This window comes from Panthera onca, chromosome C2 (genome assembly GCF_046562875.1).
Source record: "Panthera onca isolate mPanOnc1 chromosome C2, mPanOnc1 haplotype 2, whole genome shotgun sequence".
Taxonomy (NCBI): domain Eukaryota; kingdom Metazoa; phylum Chordata; class Mammalia; order Carnivora; family Felidae; genus Panthera; species Panthera onca.
Window position 1 is genome coordinate 81,911,604 of NC_138347.1, and position 18,585 is coordinate 81,930,188.

The 18,585-nt window shown below is 38.3% G+C and overlaps 1 protein-coding gene across 7 annotated transcripts in view; it reads right to left on the bottom strand.

Moving 5' to 3' along the window:
- The window catches only part of SENP2 (SUMO specific peptidase 2), a 44,023-nt gene that overhangs the window by 14,253 nt on the left and 11,185 nt on the right, over positions 1-18,585 (bottom strand). For all 7 annotated transcript variants that reach the window (XR_014135228.1, XM_060639446.3, XM_060639444.3 and 4 more), the window contains exons 6-16: positions 17,315-17,483; positions 15,466-15,569; positions 14,068-14,162; positions 13,592-13,643; positions 12,492-12,558; positions 10,439-10,615; positions 9,065-9,196; positions 7,227-7,430; positions 6,170-6,249; positions 3,177-3,261; positions 1,261-1,356 (exon numbers count right to left, since the gene is read on the bottom strand). Coding sequence is in view for 6 of the 7 variants with exons in the window: in XM_060639446.3 (XP_060495429.1) it covers positions 1,261-1,356; positions 3,177-3,261; positions 6,170-6,249; positions 7,227-7,430; positions 9,065-9,196; positions 10,439-10,615; positions 12,492-12,558; positions 13,592-13,643; positions 14,068-14,162; positions 15,466-15,569; positions 17,315-17,483 (1,261 nt within the window). In the remaining variant the exon portion in view is untranslated. The remainder of the gene's footprint in view (positions 1-1,260; positions 1,357-3,176; positions 3,262-6,169; positions 6,250-7,226; positions 7,431-9,064; positions 9,197-10,438; positions 10,616-12,491; positions 12,559-13,591; positions 13,644-14,067; positions 14,163-15,465; positions 15,570-17,314; positions 17,484-18,585) is intronic.

The window sequence follows — 18,585 nt, forward strand, 5'->3', positions numbered from 1 at the left end:
CCAACAACTACCTCATAACACAAAAACATGTGCCAAAATGGAAACACCCAAGTGGTGGCATAATACCAAACTTTTCTACTTACGTACATTTTCAGAACATTCTAAAATGAGTATCTTCTGCTTTTTTGAGAAACAACATGAACTTTATTTAAATAAAGGAAAAAACATTAAAAATTTTCTGTTCTACCAAATGTTGTACACTGTCAATTCTGTTCAAATGGCAACTTCAGCCCTTCAGACCTCACGTCAGCAGGTTCAGACAGCAAATAACTCCTTGTATTCAGAAGCATCAAAGAACAGAATGCCTTAATATTCTGCTTTAAGATCATCACTGCAGGAGCCAATTTTCAAAAGCAGCAGCACGCAAGACAAATCCAAATCACCTGTAATTCGACTAGTCCTCTTTTTAGTGAAATCAGAAGTTCACACCCTTGAGGTACTCCTGATGTCTCATTATAATAAGATGAATACACCACTTTATTATAAACTAGGGCTTTCCTACCTGGAGGAGCCTAACACATCTTAACACATGGATGCATAAGTTATTTTAAATAGCTTGAAACCTGTAGTAAAAAATTACACATTTATTCTTAGTAAAACTAAAACTAACCAATTAATAAGTGCCTTTATTTTAGACTAGAGTTGTCTTAATTCAGCATGGGAGCCCTAGAAGCATGAAATAGGGTTATTAGTCCTATTCAATAAGTACAGTTTGGTAGACAACATTTATCAAAATGAGGTCTCTTTAGGAAAGATGTGTCTTACAGGGGGTTGTCTTCAGTTACACAAAGGTCGAGAATCCACTATTACAAATTAATTCTCAAGAGTTCCCAACACACTCTAATAATCCCTGCCCAAATGGAGAACCCCAAAGAACCAGCACAGAAGGGAAAAGCAGTATTTGTAGTCACAGCTTACACCTGTGGCTTAAATTCTCTCGAGGCCTGATTTTCCAGAGGGAAAAATCTTACATGCCTCCTCCTTTGGCTAGAAATATCAGTAATACTCAGGAGTTAGAGAGCTCCAGAGTCCAGACATATGCAAATTGTCTCACTGGTCACCAAAGACTAAACATAAGAGCAGTGGCAGTGACAAACCCTGATACCAGCAAGAGCAGGGCCATGGCCAAGGGTTACGGCAGTAACAACAGTGGCACAGCCACCGTTATTAAGACCTTAATGTGACCCAGGCACTGGTAACATGCTCTAAGTTTATCTGGTTTAGAAACAAGTAAGTAGGTGAGGAGGGATCTTCACTCACCTGAGTAAATGTGATAGGTTTGTCCCTAGAGATATAATCTGCATATTTACAAGTAAACATTCCACAATCACTCCCATTTAACTGTTGAGGAATCTCCTAAAATTACAAAAAAAAAAAAAAAAAAAGGGGGGGGAGAAAAAGGCATAAAATTTCATCACACACAAACTCTTTTGACTTCTTACAAATATTCCCGTGGATAAACAATATTATAAAGGTGTACGTTAAAGGTACTACACAAACACAGTCTTTATGTTGTATAAAAACCCTAACCATGACATGAAGTATGTGACCCACACAGAAAATATTTTTTTGGAAAGAAAAAAAAAAGCAAAGTGAGAATTCCTTCTCTCAGCTCTCATATCAAGAAACCAAACTGAAAGAAAGTTTACTACTAGGAACAGGAATTCTAGTCAATGGTTTCAGAAGCACTTTATAACTTTTGAAAAGGGCTAAACGAAGGAGCACCTGGGTAGCTCAGTCGGTTAAGCTTCCGACTTTGGCTCAGGTCATGACCTCACAGTCTGTGGGTTTGAGCCCCGTGTCGGGCTCTGTGCTGGCAGCTTGGGGCCTGGAGTCTGCTTTGCATTCTGTGTGTGTCTCTCTCTGTCCTCCCCGCCACTCACACTCGGTCTCTCCCTCTCTCAAAAATAAATAAACATTAAAAAGTTTTTTTTCTGAAAAGGGCTAAATGTGGCACAATCAGAAACACATACAACACAATGAACCTACTTGAAGACTGCACGGTTTAGCTTCGCTGGCCAAGAAAATAGGATGAAAACTTTCAACCCCCACAACTACAAGCAGGAGAAAGAAAAAAGCTTCTTGATAGGCTTTAACTAACCAAGATCCTGCTCTGATGGCTCAATTTTGTCCTAAGCAAGAGCCCAGCTTCCTGCAAGTAGTGCTAAAGGCATCATAAACCGACCTAAGTGAGGTAAATTCACACACTGCCCAGGCCTCTGCTGCCCTGATCTTGGCCAGACCCTACACACTTTGGCTGCTGGCTCAGCGGAGCACAAGACAATAATAAGAGAGAGTCTGAACCCCTGCTGGAAAACATTCTAGATGACAACAGCTAATTTTTATTCAAAGAAATACAGAGGATTATTGTGAAAAAAAGAAGACTGTTTGAACATGTGTGACACCCACGCACATGGTAGGTAGCTCGTGCTTTTCTCCTGAGCACAGCAGCTCTCACAGAGTGGAGAACTATGGACACCGATACACAAAGGAAGAGAAGTTGTTTTCTTTATCACGTTCCCCACACGAACGTGGCATTCGTCCTAACAGACTCTCCTTATATCTCTCCTCAGGAAATTTCAAGGCTCAACCTTTAAATCATTCAACTTAGAAAGGAAAATCCTGTGGGACAGGTGAGCCATTATACACAGCTCAGTGAGGGCTAACATTGAATTCATGTGGCTTACTTTTAAAAGAAGCCATTAGGACTCAAGATGTATGCAATCTCCAACCCCGAATGAGATTCAAATCTGGCAAGTATAATACAAAGCGTATTCACAAACAGCGTACTTGACTCTTTTGAGAACCTGTGGCACGGGACCCTTAAGATCTAAATAAACAAAATTCTCAGAGAAGTAACAAGAACTTTAAACCTTCATTAGCACCAAACAAGAAACGTGGCTGACTTTAACCTATTCGCTTTTCTGAGAAACATGCTAGCATGCAGTTAACGTTTACAACTTAAACAAGAAATAAAGGCTAAGAAGCAGACATCTTAGTAAAATCTTGCCTTTCTAAAGATTTAGAAGTAGGTAATAATTCTTAAGAGTACACTTCAGGAGAATGCATCCCTAAGGGTATGAGTGAGTGAGGGGAGGGAGGAAGCCAAGTCTACTAACAGGCCTCTGTCACTAAATGCAAGAAAGCACTTCAGATACAGACGGATCATTACTTACATGTGGCTTCATGCTGTAGTGGGTCCACTCTAAAAGATTTAGATCAATATTTCTTTTGGTCTTACTTTCATCCTGTAAATACTGACTAAAAAAACAACAAAGAAGGAATATATTGATGAATGCCTGTGGAGACTTACCATTCTGATTACAAAGGACATTACAAACGATGTTAACAGACATGCTATTCACAAATCCATCTCCATTAGCTTTTTTAAAAATGTGATTGCTTCCGGTTTTTAAATTGAAGTTTTTCCTTATAAAAACTGTACATGCTTTAGAAAATTAAAACCTGTAAAATGTCATATGCAAAAGACCTTATAATAGCCACTCCAGAAGTAATTACTATTAATAGTTTGCTGTGTATTCTTCTAGCTCTCCACCCCTAACACACAATGTAAAAACATACACTTTATCCTATTTTTATAAGGACTTCATTTTACAACTCGCTTTTTCTCACTTAACAATAGACATAAAATGTGGTGGGGGATGGGTGAAGCAGGTGAAGGGGATTAAGAGGACACGTATTGTGATGTGCACAAATAATGTTCTATAATTGTCAAATCACTTAGGTTGGCTGTAGTGCACACCTGAAACTAATAAAACACTGTATGTTACCTATATGCTGGAAGTTAAACAGAAAGATAAAACAGAAGGTACCTATATACTTGTGGTAAGCACAGCATAGCTATAGAGATGTCAAATCACTAAGCTATACACCTAAAACTAATGTACCATTATGTGTCAACTGTACTTCAATTATAAATAAATAGATTAAAAACAACGGGCCTAGACTCAAAACAAAAAGAAAAACAAAAAGAAAAAAACAAAAAAAAAATGTCATTGCCATGAAAAACAAAAAAAGGAAGACTATTTTAAATTAGACTAAAAAGACATTAAGTCCATATGTGAACCTGACTGGCTTCCTGGATTTGGAAAAAACTATAAAACATACCTGAAGAAACCAGAACATGAACCATATGTTACATATGACCGATTGCTAATGTTCTTAAGTGTGATAATGACATTGTGATTATGTAAGGAAACTTCCTTGTTCCTAAGAGATATATACTTAAGTATTAAGAGTGATTTAAGGGGCACCTGGGTGGCATAGTTGGTTAAGCATCTGATTCCTGATCTCAACTCAGGTCATGACCTTGTGGTTTGGGGGTTCAAGCCCCACATCAGGCTCTGCGCTAATGGTGCAGAGCCTGACTGAGATTCTGTCTCTCCTTCTCTGCTCCTCCCCTTCTTGCGTGCACGTGTGCACTCTCTCTCTCAAAATAAACAAAAAAAAAAAACCTATTTACAAAAAAAAAAAAAAAAGAGTGATTTAATTTTATCCAGATCTCCCAAGGGTCATCAAATTCAACCCAGGCATCTGGGTTCTCACCCTAAGCTGCATGAAAAGTAAACCAGCATGGGTTTGCTAGGGCATGCACTCTCAGTGGGAGCATTACCAGCCCCAAGCTATAGAAATTGGTTCTGGGAAGGCAAAAATCTTACATATTTCAATGGTTTGTAGCCCTCTAAACCCAACAAAACAAAAAGTCTTATTCCTTAGCACTATTTTGTCTTGCCATGGAGGAATTAAATTTTTCTCTGGGCAGGGGAACTAATAATACAAAAAAAGTTCAGAAAAGCTGAACCAGGAGCATCAGGAAAGGGAGAGGAACTCGGATACCCACAGGAGGTGGGGGGGGGGGGGGGGTGCAGAGAAAGAAGAAGAGTGAATGTAACAGAAGTATGATTTTTTTGTAACTTTTTTGTAACTGTAACAGCAGCTTACTTTGCTGTATGATTTCAGTGAGAACATTTCTATGTATGTGATATTACACATGTGTATGTGCACATGTACGTATGTGTGCACATTTTATATACATCCTAAACAAAACAGACTAGGAGGAAATAACTGCTTTATAAACAATTTGGTGTATCTTCTGATTTTTTTAAATCTTTTTTCTCTTCTCTTTAAACTTTCTATTCAAGATAAATACCTATAAATAAAGGATCTTTTACACTAAAATAATATTGAAAAAGAGAGAATTGAACTGTTGTTAATAACAAATTTCCTTGTCGTTCATTTAAAAGGCTCCTTACTTAAGTATCCTTATGAAAATTATCCAAGTATCTGTACTAAAATTACAAACAAGAACCCCCATTTGTGTCTGGTGAGCCAAAGGGGTTCCAAATAGACTGCTCTTAGTGAACTACTTCCTCACTGTGAAAATCATGTCAGCACGTTACACAGCTAATAAGTGGCTATGGTTTAAAGGCAGGTTTCTAGCAATTACTGTTTGAAATAGTTGCCTACAACTATTTGTACTACAACTACAACTATCCATATGCTTGAATTTAAAAGTTACCTCTTGGTTATGAGATGAACCCAACCATCATGGAAAGCAGGGACATGACTGGGTTTAAGAATCAGAGAAATAAGACTCTCTAGCTAGGGGTGCCTGGGTGGCTCAGTCAGCTGAGTGTCTGACTCTTGATTCCAGCTCAGGTCATGGTCCCAAGGTCATGGGATCAAGTCCCCATTGGGCTCCAAGCTGAGCATGGAGCCTGCTTAAGACTCTCTCTCTTTCTCCCTCTGCCCCTCTCCCTCACTCGTGCTCTCTCTCTCTAAAATAAAAAATAATAATAAAAAAAAAAGACTCCCTAGCTAACAGTTCTTTAGAACATTCAGAAGAATGTATCAATCCCAAAGAAACCTAATTCAAATCACAGGATTCTAATAAGATATATTTTATATTATAACACATGATAAACTTGTTTCTAATGATGCTACTAAATAAAACTTCTCAGTTAAGATCAGATATTAGGTTCTTTTTCGACAAGAAGATGAATTCAAGTCAATTCCTGAATAACCGAGAAGATAGCCTTCACTTAACATTAGACCATCACCCAACAGAGCCTCCTAGGATTGGATAGAAGATAGACCACCTAACAAGAGCATAATGACCCAACAGTGAAGTTTTTTAGCCTTTACTTACAGGAGAATCTCACAGATCCTGTGGCCCTTTTGTCCCATAGAATCCAGATATTTGAGACACCTTTTTCGTAGGTCTATCACCTATAATGGAAAATTACAACATCCAGAAACATCTTAACCACAACAGGAGAATTTTATTTCTAAAAATAAAGCCTCTTTTAAAAAGTCAATACACATTCAACATAAGTGGATGTCTAAGACACATTTTTTATAAAATATCACAGATGATATGAGCTTCATTTCTATAAAGTTATATATTTCAATTCCTGGAGAAAAGCCTAGAAATTTACCAAAACATTAGTGGTCTTCTCAAAGTGAAGAGATTTTTTTTTTTTTTTTTTTTTTGCTTTTTGCTTTATATCTGTACTTTTCTATAATAAATCTGTACCTTCTTATAAACAAAAGTAAGGAAATCAAATAAAGAGCACATATGTGTTACTAAAACCCTTTCCTGTCTTCCTGTATGCCATCTAGTTTTCTAAGCTGTTCAACTCAAGAACAAAAAAGGACTCTACAGAGTACACTTTATATGTACTACTGGACTTTAACTGGACAGAAAAGGGTAGATTTCATTATCCAAGAAAACAGCTATTACAGAGGTGCCTGGGTGGCTCAATCAGTTAAGCGTCTGACTCTCGGTTTCAGCTCAGGTCAAGATCTCATGGTTTGTGGGTTCCAGCCCCACATCAGGCTCTGTGCTGACAGCATGGAGCCTCTTGGGATTCTCTCTCTCAAAAATAAGTAAATAAACATTTATTTATTTATTTTTTGTTTTAAAGTTTATTTCAAGAAAGGTAGTGGGAGTGGGAGTGGGGGGCAGAGAGACAGGGAGAGACAGAATGCCAAGCAAGCTCCGCACTATCAGCACAGAGCCTGACATGGGGCTCAATCATGACCTGAGCCCAAATCAAGAGTGGAACGCTTGATCAACTGAACCATCCAGGCACACCAATATATAAACATTTACAAGAAGAGAGGAGGGGAGGGAAGGGGAAGGAAGGGGAGGGAAGGGAACACAGCCATTATATAAACTCCAACAATTACCCCTCTCAACTTACCACCAGGCTCCAATGTACCTTCCGATGAATAGGCACCAGAATAAGTTCCTGTTCAAAGAGATTGACCCCTTTGGTCCATCTTTTCACTGCTTGGTAACCACCAGACTTTAATTTGGGATAGAAAAAAGTACTGAATGCATGAAGTGCTGGATACCCTTGTTTTTTGTTTCTTTCCACCAGAAGATTCATGTAAAAATTAATGACCTGTAATACCAAGGGAGTAAACATCAGAACACAGCAAGTACATTACCCAAACTACATTTCTACCTAACTGAATTAGGATGAATTGGAGATAAGAAGCTCCAAGAAAAGAAGGTACTAGAGATGGGGATGAAAGGGCTGTTTACTGCAGAAAATGGAAAATAAAAGATAATCAGGGCAAAATGGGAGGGACTAAGAAGGAGTGAAATTGTACTTTTGAACCATGAGCCATGGGAAGGAACTCAAGGAGAAAGTCTGCAATAATGAAAAGGTGTATGTAACTATACCACACACAATAATATGCAAAATATGAAACAGAACTGAATTTTACTATTCATAAATTTTACTATATATAAAAATATTAACAGGAAGAAAATATACCTAAACATTAACATTTTGTTTATCTTTGGTGGCACTTTTGAATATTTTTCTTTTACCTTTCCTGTATTTTCCCCATGTTCTATAATAAACATATAACATTTATAATGTAAAACAAAAATTCTAGTTTTACAAGAATGTGTCTATGGATCATTAGTCATTGGGGGAGAGAGAAGGCAGGCAAAGGGGGAAAATGCAGGGACTTTGGGGAGTTAGGGAAAGGAAAGCTAGAAAACATGCAAGAAGTAAGAACTCATTTTAGCTAAGTATGTAAGGATACAAGACGACAATTAGGCAAATCTTTGCAGTTATCGCACAAATAAAGAAAAAAGACATTTTACATATACATTTATGTACAATGGTCAATCTATTTATTATTGAAAAGATAAAATGGCTCTAATAAGAATTCATCTAAAATGAAATATCACTTGCTGCTTCCTTCAACTCATCAGCTACACCCAAGGTTTATCAAAATGTCACTGAACAGGCACCTGGCTGGCTTAGTCTATAGAGCATGTTGACTCTTGATCTCAGGGTTGTGAGTTAAACACCATGTTGGTCATAGAGTTTACTTAAAAACAAATAAATCAATCTGTAAAAAAAAAAAAAAATGTACTGAAAACTACCAGTAAATGAAGTGGTGGATGAAACAAAGCACCGATGCAGAAGAGGAAACCATTATTAATTAAAGGCAACAAATAATCAGAATTGACTACCATTTTAAGGTTTGAAATGTTTCTGGTTTGTTTTTTATTTTTATTTTTTTTTTATTGTTTTGAGAGGAGGAGAGGGGCAGAGAGAGACAGACAGACAGAGAGAATCACAAGCAGGCTCCACACTGTCAGCACACAGCCTGATGTGCTGATGTGGGGCTCAAACTCACAAACTGTGAGATCATGACAAGGTGCCCATTTTGTTTTGTTTTAATGTTTATTTATTTTTGAGGGAGAAAGATAGACAGAGCATGAGCAGGGAAGGGGCAGAGACAGAGAGGGAGACACAGAATCTGAAGCAGGCTCCAGGCTCTGAGCTGTCAGCACAGAGCCCAAGGCGGGGCTCAAAACCACAAACTGTGAGATCATGACCAGAGCCGAAGTAGGACACTTAACCAACTGAGCCACCCAGGCACCCCATGAAGTGTTTCTGTTTTAAATGAAACTAAAAGTGTGTTATTATAATTGGGTAGAAATCACTTTGGCTGTGGACAGTAACGGTTAAGCATAATGACAGAACAGGGAGGGGAGGGAGAGACAACTTACTTCATCATTGAGCCAATGATAGTTCTTCAAGGTCTGTATATCTCCTCGAGTGATTCGCAACTTGAAAGCGCTACTTAGGATCTCATCCTGTGGGCCATGACCTAGGGCATTACTGATCTCCTTTTCCATGTCCTGAATTAGAAAGTCCAGAAGTTATATTTTAAATAGAACCAACAGTCAGATTTCAAAAGTCTGAAATTTAAAAAAGCTTTTCATCTCTGTAATACAAAGTAGATTTACTAATGGTTATAAAAACTGTTAGTTCAATTACTAGCTTCTGGAAACAATAATTTGGTAATAACATTTATATTTATAATTTCAATTATCTCACTACCATTTACTGAGCACTCTGAGCCAAACATGGTACCAGATGCTGAAGCACATCATTAATCCCTGCTTGTGGGGAAAGTATTATCACCATTTTACATAAGAAGTAAAGCTCAGAGGACTTAGGTTACATGTTCACAGTTATTAAGACCCCAGCCTGGAACCCAGGGGTGTCTAACTTACTAGTCTTTGCTCCTTTCACAATACTCTTAAAGTATTTTGACACTTTCCTTATTTATCTACTAGATTTTTATTTAAACATAGCAAAGTAATAAAATTAGGACCCGTAAGAGATGATACTATGCAGTTTGGAAATGAAGGAAATAAGCAAACAGGGAGAAACTGGAAAACAAGGCACTGGTCCAGCAACTGAGTCCTCACTGAATAGATGGCTTCTTTACTCTGAAGAATTACACAGATAAACGCATATTCAAGCTACTGAGACTGAATCTATAAACCGAATAGAAATTATTTTCATTCCAGTATTTTAAATCCTGCTTCTCCCACTACACACAATTGTGCTATTTTATGGATCTCTCCACTTGCATGTCCAATATACAGTAGGTGCTCAACAGGTACTCACTGCTTAGGACTGACTACCACCTACCAATACAACATTGGAAAATAAGCCACAATGTGGGCTCACCTTTAAAATGAGAATTTACAACTATTTTCATTTCCTTAGTTTTTCACTAATCACTTTTAAAAAATACAATGAACTCATTTCTAATGCTAAAGTCATACTATATAACCCAAAATATTTGAAGGTTAGGAAAAAAAATTTACAAAGAACCCATTATATTCTGAGATACGTGACACATATGTCTGCTCACATTTGCTGAACATTAATCTGATCCTTTAGGTCACCTTCACAGATCACTAATGATCAATGTAACCAGTGACTGGACAGCCCTTAGGCCTGATTTGTTTCATACACTCATCCCTAGCCTGGAGAAATGCCTCAAAACAAAACATTTGTTCAAGTCTTGAATAACTGGGGCTACTTAAAAACACACCTCTTACTCTGATCAACACAAGAAATAATACCTCTGTAAGTTCAAGAAGATCATCCATCCTTTTATCCCTCTCTTTGCCCGAGCAATGTTTTTCTTTTGTCTCAAGTATTGACATTTTCCTCCTGAGTAAGCCATTGCTCCCATTGCCCAGGCGGAGTCGGGCCGACACCTCTTCGGATAGGTCAGGTTCCAGTTGGTGTCCCCTCCTCTGATCAAAAAAGTTTCTATATTCTATTGACATGTTTGATATTTACACATATAAATATACATAACATATGAAACATAAAACAGTGCCATTATCCTGAAAGAAGAGAGAAAGCAAATCTCCCAAATAAGTAAAGGAGATTTTGTGTATCTATCTCTGCAAGATGAAACAAAAAAATGTTCAAGACCTAAGGTTCACAGGACACCTCAATTACAAACCATGAAACAGAACACTCATCACTTTCCCTGGAGGCAGCAAGGAAAGTATTTTCAGCTCTCTTATGCCAGTGGAAAAATAAGACGGTTATAGGACATTCTGAAATGTTTAAAAAAAGCAAAAAAAAAAAAAAGACCCATAATCCCATCACTCAGAATAAAGCATTATGATCTTTATAATAAGTAAACTTGTTCTATTTCATCTTTTAAGAAAAATAATTACTCATATAGAAAATGTACATTTATGTACCACTTAATTTTTTGTAAAATTAACACCTATGTAAGCACCATTTGGGTCAACAAATAGAACTCTGCCAACATTCCAGAAACTCTGACAATATCCTTCCATATTGTGACCCTATGTAATGTTTAATATTAAATTCCAGTTATCTAGTAGACCAACTTTTAAAATTAAGAAACTGAGTTACAAATAGAGCTTCAGACTAGGACCACACTAGTCTCAGCATGCTTAGCCTGTACTCTTCACTCTAGCTGACTGCCAGGTATACTGGTCCTAGGAAACTAGCAGCTGCTGGCCCCTCCCCACATTCCCGGGCAGCAAAGCCTTCAGGTTCAGCAAGAATAGAAGCAAGAGATAGTTGGGTTCTTTTGTTTGTTTTGTTTTGTTTTGTTTTTAATGTTTATTTATTTTTGAGAGAAAGAGAGAGACAGAGTGTGAGCCAGGGAGGGGCAGAGAGAGAGGGAGACACAGAATCCAAAACAGGCTCCAGGCTCAGAGGTGTCCGCACAGAGCCCAATGAGGGACTCGAACCTATGGACCACCAGATCATGACTCGAGCTGAAGTTGGATGCTTAAGTGACTGAGCCACCCAGGCGCCCCAGCAGGACATAGTTTTTAGCCAGGTTCCAAATATGCTCCCTCTCTTTCCTCTCTCAGGCTTAGTTCCTCTCTTCTTTCAGTTTGTGCTCCATAGGTGATAAATGCTAACTCAATACAAAAGGCTTCGCTCCAAATTACTGGGGATGGGGAAGTTCTGAGACCTAGAACTTAACGAATGACTTAGCCTTCATACTAATTCTTACAAAAAAGTCTAATGGGAGAAGAAAAACTTGATTAAACTGGTACTTCACATAAATCAGTGTCCCAAACTCTGGCATTTCCATGTATCCAAAATGTGAAGTAATCTAAAACTTCAAGCTCGCATTTAATTTAGTAATGTATTTCTTTTGGATACAGAGTGTTTAGCAAAGCGCTCTACTACTATTGTTTAAAATGTTAGTGTTGGTATGGGGATCACTGGAACACTTTTTGTTCCAATACTTACATAGAAAAACATTAAATCCAATTAAGCCTAAGACTGCTAATATTTTCAAATAAATCTGAGATCTTGACTCTGAAAAGAAATCCTGAACCTATTTTTCCTAGACACATACGGTTTTTAAAAATTCTCCAAAAGAAGCCAGGCAACACAGATAAGGGTTGGGATGGAGGCAACTACCATACAGAGGTAAAACCCCAGGAATTCAGAAGGAAGCCAGAAGTTGTGTATCTTCAATGCCTGCTGCTTTTTCAAAGAAAACAACAAAATTAGAAATCAAAGTAATATTTTTCATCTTTCTTACTTGTCATGAGCACCAAAACTTTAACTTGAATCAGCTGAAAGAGTAAAATGATATAAAATTGAACTAGGGTTTCCACTTACACCTTCATTTTCAAGTCTGAGTCCAACTGTCCTCTCTGTATCAGAAATTTTCCCCTTTGAACAACACCTGAGGAAAAAAATTGGGAGAGTGTAGACTGGATATATACTTTTTAATGTTTATTCATTTATTTTGAGAGAGAGAGAGAGAGAGAGAGTATAAGTGGGGAAGGGGCAGAGGAAGAGGGAGAGGGAGAATCCCAAGCAGGTTCCATGCTGTCAGCGCAGAGCACGACACTGGGCTCAAACCCACAAACCATGAGATCATGACCTAAGCCGAAATCAAGAGTCGGACACTTAGCCGACTGAGCCACCCAAGCACCTCTAGACTGGATTAATTTTAACCTGTAAATGATACACTAGTTTTAGAAATAAGACTTAATAATTTGTAAATAAAAACTGCCTTGAGTTTATATAGTCCTCTAAGCCAACAGTCAGCAAAGTTTCTGAAAAAGGATCAGATAGTAAATATTTTAGGCTTTGCAAGTCTTGTGGGTTTTTTAAGTAATCTCTATGTCCACCATGGGGCTCAAACTCACGACTCTGAGGACCCCAAGATCAAGAGCCACATGCTTTACCACTGAGCCAGCCAGGTGCCCCAAGTCTTAGAATTTTTGTCACATTTTCTCAACTTCCATCATAGCTTAAAAGCAGCCAGACAACATGTAAATGAATTAGCATGAATGTATTCCAATAAAACTTTACTTAAAAAAATAGGCAGGTGGACCAGATTTGGACAATGGCCCATAGTCTACCCCAAACTCTGTTATCAAGGAACTATCATCCAAAATACTAAGGGCACACAGAACTGCCTTCACTGTTCTTATACTAGAGGTGCTAATGCCTAAAGATGCCTACCACAACCACACTCCTATCCAAGTGGTACCTGCCTGCATCTCCCAACCCCTAAAGCCCAGAAGAGAAGAGCACCCTCTGAGCTAGGGTGGGCATTAGACACAATAGCTACCCGTGTACCCATATATGCTAACCAGCTACCAGAGCTGAGTAGAGTTCCTAAGTCTTTAGACATATTTATTCATAAAAATAGCTTACAAAGAAAATAATCCATCAAAAGAAAACTTAGAATGAACTGAACCATGTACCTCTTCTCACTTCTCACTGAGCATAGAGGTCCCCTTGTTTCAACAACTCTATCTGTGAAGATGACAAAGAAAAGATTGAATGTTTCCTTTAACCAACCATATAGCTAGAATTTCAACTTACGCAGTTTCCAAAGTATCAAGACATTCACTTATCATTTAGTGCCGTTAGTGAACAGCCAGTGGAGAAATATGAAGAAATTAACAAAATAAATATTAAGAAACTAACTCTAGGCTCACAAAATACTTGCTATGTAGAAGCTAAGAATAACAATCAAGAGGTATTTTATGAATCTACTTCATCTTGAAATCGCTTTTTTACTAAAGTACTTGTACTGAATAAGACCAAGTCAATGCCCTGGGTCAGACAATGTTTTAAAGTTTGGTACACCATCTTTCACTAGCACATCATTTCTCAATTTCGTATGCACATGAACTAAGGTCAATACATGGAGATAGGGCTAAATCTGGGAACTCACACTGTTTTGGAACAAACTGAGTTGTTTTGACTCCGTGACTTTGCTCTTCCCCCCAGCCTTTGGTCTTTAATGTGTCCATGTGACTTCTTTGAGAGCTTAGAAACATAAAAAGTGAAGAAGGTCAAATACAAAAGGAAAGTCCATCATAAATATTCATGATCTCTGACTGACAAGCTTCTCGAAATAGGAGTTATTGATTACCCTGTAACTTCAAAATTATGAGAGGATGCAACATAGTAACATCTGGGACTTGGATACAAGGAGTGTAATCCTGATTCTAATACCTCAGCCAAGTTACCTAACCTCCAGTTTCTCTGTAAAATTGGATGTTCTCAATCCCCAGCACCACCCTGACTAAAAAAATCTCAGTGTGGTAAAACTCAGGTTAAAAGATGAAAAATTTTAAATGATATAATGAAATGGACCCTGAAACCAAAAGCAGGGCTGTAAACGGCAAAATAGTTTGAGGATTTTGCCAACATGACAAAAGCAAAAGCTCAGGAAGCATACTGCTGCTTCCAACAGTGGCTAATCAAAACGGAGAAAATATTAACACTCTGCCTAAGAGAATTAAAAAAAAAAAGCTCACAGCAAAAGTTAAAATTCCTAGACAAATAATCTTCTGCTATTTGTACATTCAACAAGCTAGACAGTCCTGTGACTTTTTCACCTTCAACTTGCCGTTACATAATTTCCAGGATCTTCCACACCCCCACCGTGTATTCTCACACCACTTGTTAGAATTATCACCTGTGCCTCAATCCTGAGCTCATATATTTTTTGTCCCTTTTTTACAAGCTAATATAAGGCCAGACATCAGCTCCTTCTGCCACTGTCATCTACTTGCCCAAAGCACTAGAATATTTAATTAACAAACAAGAAGCCTTATAAGGAAAACTTTCTATGACCTGGGGTGACTTGAATCTTGTCTCTGAAGTGGAGGACTTCCAATTGTGCAAAAATGCATTCACTAACATGCCACTGGGACTGTGTGTATATCTGACAGAGAAGCTGGGGTGGGAGGGAGAACTGGGCTGAAAAGGGGAAGGAGGGAGAAAGGGACAGAGAAAGACAAGAGATTGTGGGAAATGTGTGTGCTGGAGTGTTCGAAAAACCTCTCTGCTCAGTAAGAACCTGACTTCAACCTGTAATTCTACTTTTCTATATCAGAGTTTCAAGAGTTCATGTGAACAAAAGAATCTAAAGCTGACAGAAAATTCTGTTTTGCAAAACCACTGCTGTGTGTCTCATTACTAGATACAACGTTCAGGCATAGAACAAGGCTAATTCTCTCAAAGCTAACCTCTTTTTTCAACAAAGCCCTTCTCACCAATCCCCTCTCCAAAAATAAGGAAAAAGATGTCTGGCAAAGCATTTATTTTGTTAGCTCATTTCTACCTGTGATAAGTTGAAGTTACAGAAGGAACAGAGTTTCCATGACCACCTTCTTTAAGTCGCTCCAATAACCTTCGGTATTTCTCCCTTTCCTCTTTCTGAACACCCTAAGTAAAAGAAAGCATGTTAGTTAAGTACTGTAACATTAAACCTATCATTAAATCCTAAACAGAAACTAAGAGGTCAAATGCCACCCACAAACGTGTTTTATTTGTCAGCATTTTAAAAATTTCTTTGAGTTCCCAACTTTATAAATCTGAAAAGAAAAATACAAACATCTGGCCTGTTTCAAAAAACTGAATCAGCAATGTGGAGCTGTGTAGGGCTATTCTCCTTAGATGGGCCATTCACTCCAGCCCACTTCACTCATTTGTGTTACCTGCTTAACTCAGATGGCATCTAGGTTTTTGACAGCAGTTTTTTGTCAAGCACAAAAAACTCAATGGAAATAATCCAACCTGCATATTTAGAACATTCAGCTTCCACAGTGAATATGGTCTCACTAAGTCACCAATGACTTCCATGGCCAGACCCAGCATACACTTCTTCAGCCCTCATGTTACTCGACCACTGTCTCTGGCATCTTACCCTGCTGACCTCACCTTGCCTTCCTAGACTATACACTGCTGATTTCTTCTTATCTTCTTAGTCTCCACTGCCAATTATTTCTCCTTCTGCCTGCCCTCAAATACAGGCAGTCTGCCTGTCATCTCTTTTCACACTACATTCTCTCCCTGAGTCATCTCTCCCTTGATTTATTGAACACCGATACACGGAAGATACAGAAATGTGTCTCTAACCCTGCCTTCTTCTTATAACTCCCATCACCTATATCCAAGAGTCTACAGACAGGTCTTGCGGTTTCACAGGCACTTTAAACAATGTCCCAAAACTGAAGTCATCAACTTCCCCCTACACACACTGGGTATCTTGGTCAGTGACCAAGACTGAAATCTGAGACTCAGGCTCTTCTCTCTAGCTTTGTATTACACTTAACCAATGAAAATGTCCTTGCTAATATTACCTTCTAATATTTCTAGAATATATCCTGTGTGCACCTGATATATATTTGCTCAGTCTCATCTCTGACTTCTCACCTAAGAGGTACTGAAGCCTACTTCCATCCCTTCCTCCCTCTGCTTGCCTCTGTTGATTCACCTAGTTAGGCACAAGCTCCGAGAGGATGGGGGCTACATTTTATTCAATTTTTGAATTGAACTGAATTGAATTTGAATTGAATTGCTGACAACTAGCACAACACCTGAGCCTCAAATAAGTAATTCTTAGACAAATTGAACTAAGTGGCTCAGAAAACCATCCAGCGAAATGCACTAGGTGATGGTCCTGAGAAATGCCATGGATACACGAATAATTCTAAATTTTCCTAGAATAAGCAAAGATTTCAAGAGGGAAGTAAAAAGAAGACTGTTGATGAAGACATCATGCTAAGTACCCTGAAAAGGGAAGGAAAAAGCAGACGTGTTCACCATTTACTTCTCTTAATTAGCCACAGTTATTACACCTTATGAAAGAAACAAGTTAAAATAATTCAAACAGCAAAAAGGAATACAATCTCCTCTCTTTCTAGCATGATTCCTTTTTCTGTCCCACAGTGAAAAAGAATCTGAAAACTGACTAACTTATATACGTATAGAAGCCTCCAGAAGTATCAGTGGTTACTTGTTTAGCATCAGACATGGTGGTGGGGCCGCGCACTAAAAGGGAGACTGGGAAATTTACAGTGTACATCCTTTTCGTACCTTTTGAATTTTGTACTCCAGTACACATACTATTTATTCCCCTAAAAATTCATAAAATATTTTTTAAAAGAGATCAGGCTAAAACGGCTTACCTCCTCCACAGTACAGTGGGGACGCCTCAGACCCTTGCCAGCCTCTTCAGAAATCATCTCTGTTACAACCTGTTCCTGAGGCTTCCAGGTTAAAGAACTTTCTGAAGGGCCTTTGCTGTGGCGACGGCCACCGGGTCTTCTACTATACCCTTCTGAGTTCAAAGTAAAACTGCGAGACAGAAAAAAAGAAAAAGTTATCGCCAAACTGCTTAAATTGCCATCATTTAATCTCCCAAACCATCCTGTGATTAAGCTGTCTGTCCTAGGTTGAGCCTGCTCCTGGCAAACCAGAAAACTACCACTCACAACAGTTAAACCTGTCTCTAAAGTGGAGGGCACCCCAGCATTCCGCCCTGGAATGTCTGTTTGCAGCCAACAGGGCTGCCACACGGAAGCCTCTGCCTTCTTCCTCATGCTCACATGTCCAACCACAACTCTGGATTTAGCTGTGTTATTACACATACCCTCCTCAGACACTACACTCTCACTTTAGTCACCTGCACCAGTGGCATTACTGATTCGTGTGACTCCCTGTTTACTGTGTCTATCCCACACTAAACTTCAAATTCCATGAAAACAGAGATGACATCCTTTCACCACTGTACCCTAGTACAGGACCTAAGCCAAAAGGCACTCAGTAAATATCCACTGAATGCTGAATTAATGAATGCTAAAGAAATGGAAGCCATGAAGCCCCCACCCAGTCCTTGTTGCTGGTGACAGAGCCTGCTTCTCCTGATGTCATCAGTAATGCGTCAAACTGGTATCATACCCCTCTTGATGAGATATTTTAAAGAAGATAAACCACTGATGTAGTATTTTTACAAAATGAAAAAAAACAAACAAAAAAACACTGCATAATCTTGAACAAACAATAAGTAAACATCAGACAAAATTAAAGAACGTTCTACAAAAGAAATGCCTTCTACTCTGTAAAAATATCCATGCCATCAAGGACAAAGAAAGGCTAAGGAATTGTTCCAGATTAAAGGAGATCAAAAAGACATGAAAATTAAATGTAATACATGATCCTGCACTGAATCCTTGACCAGAAAAAAAATAATCTCTATAATGGAAAAATTTTAATGAGATTATAGAATAGTATTGTACCAATGTTAAATTTTCTGATTTTGTTAATCTGTGATTATGTAAGTGAATGTCCTCACTCTTAAGAAATAAACACGCTCATGAGCTTATGATTAAAGGAGCATGAGCCTAAGACTTACTCTCAAAAGCTTCAGAAAAAAATATTAGGTATATATGACAGAGCA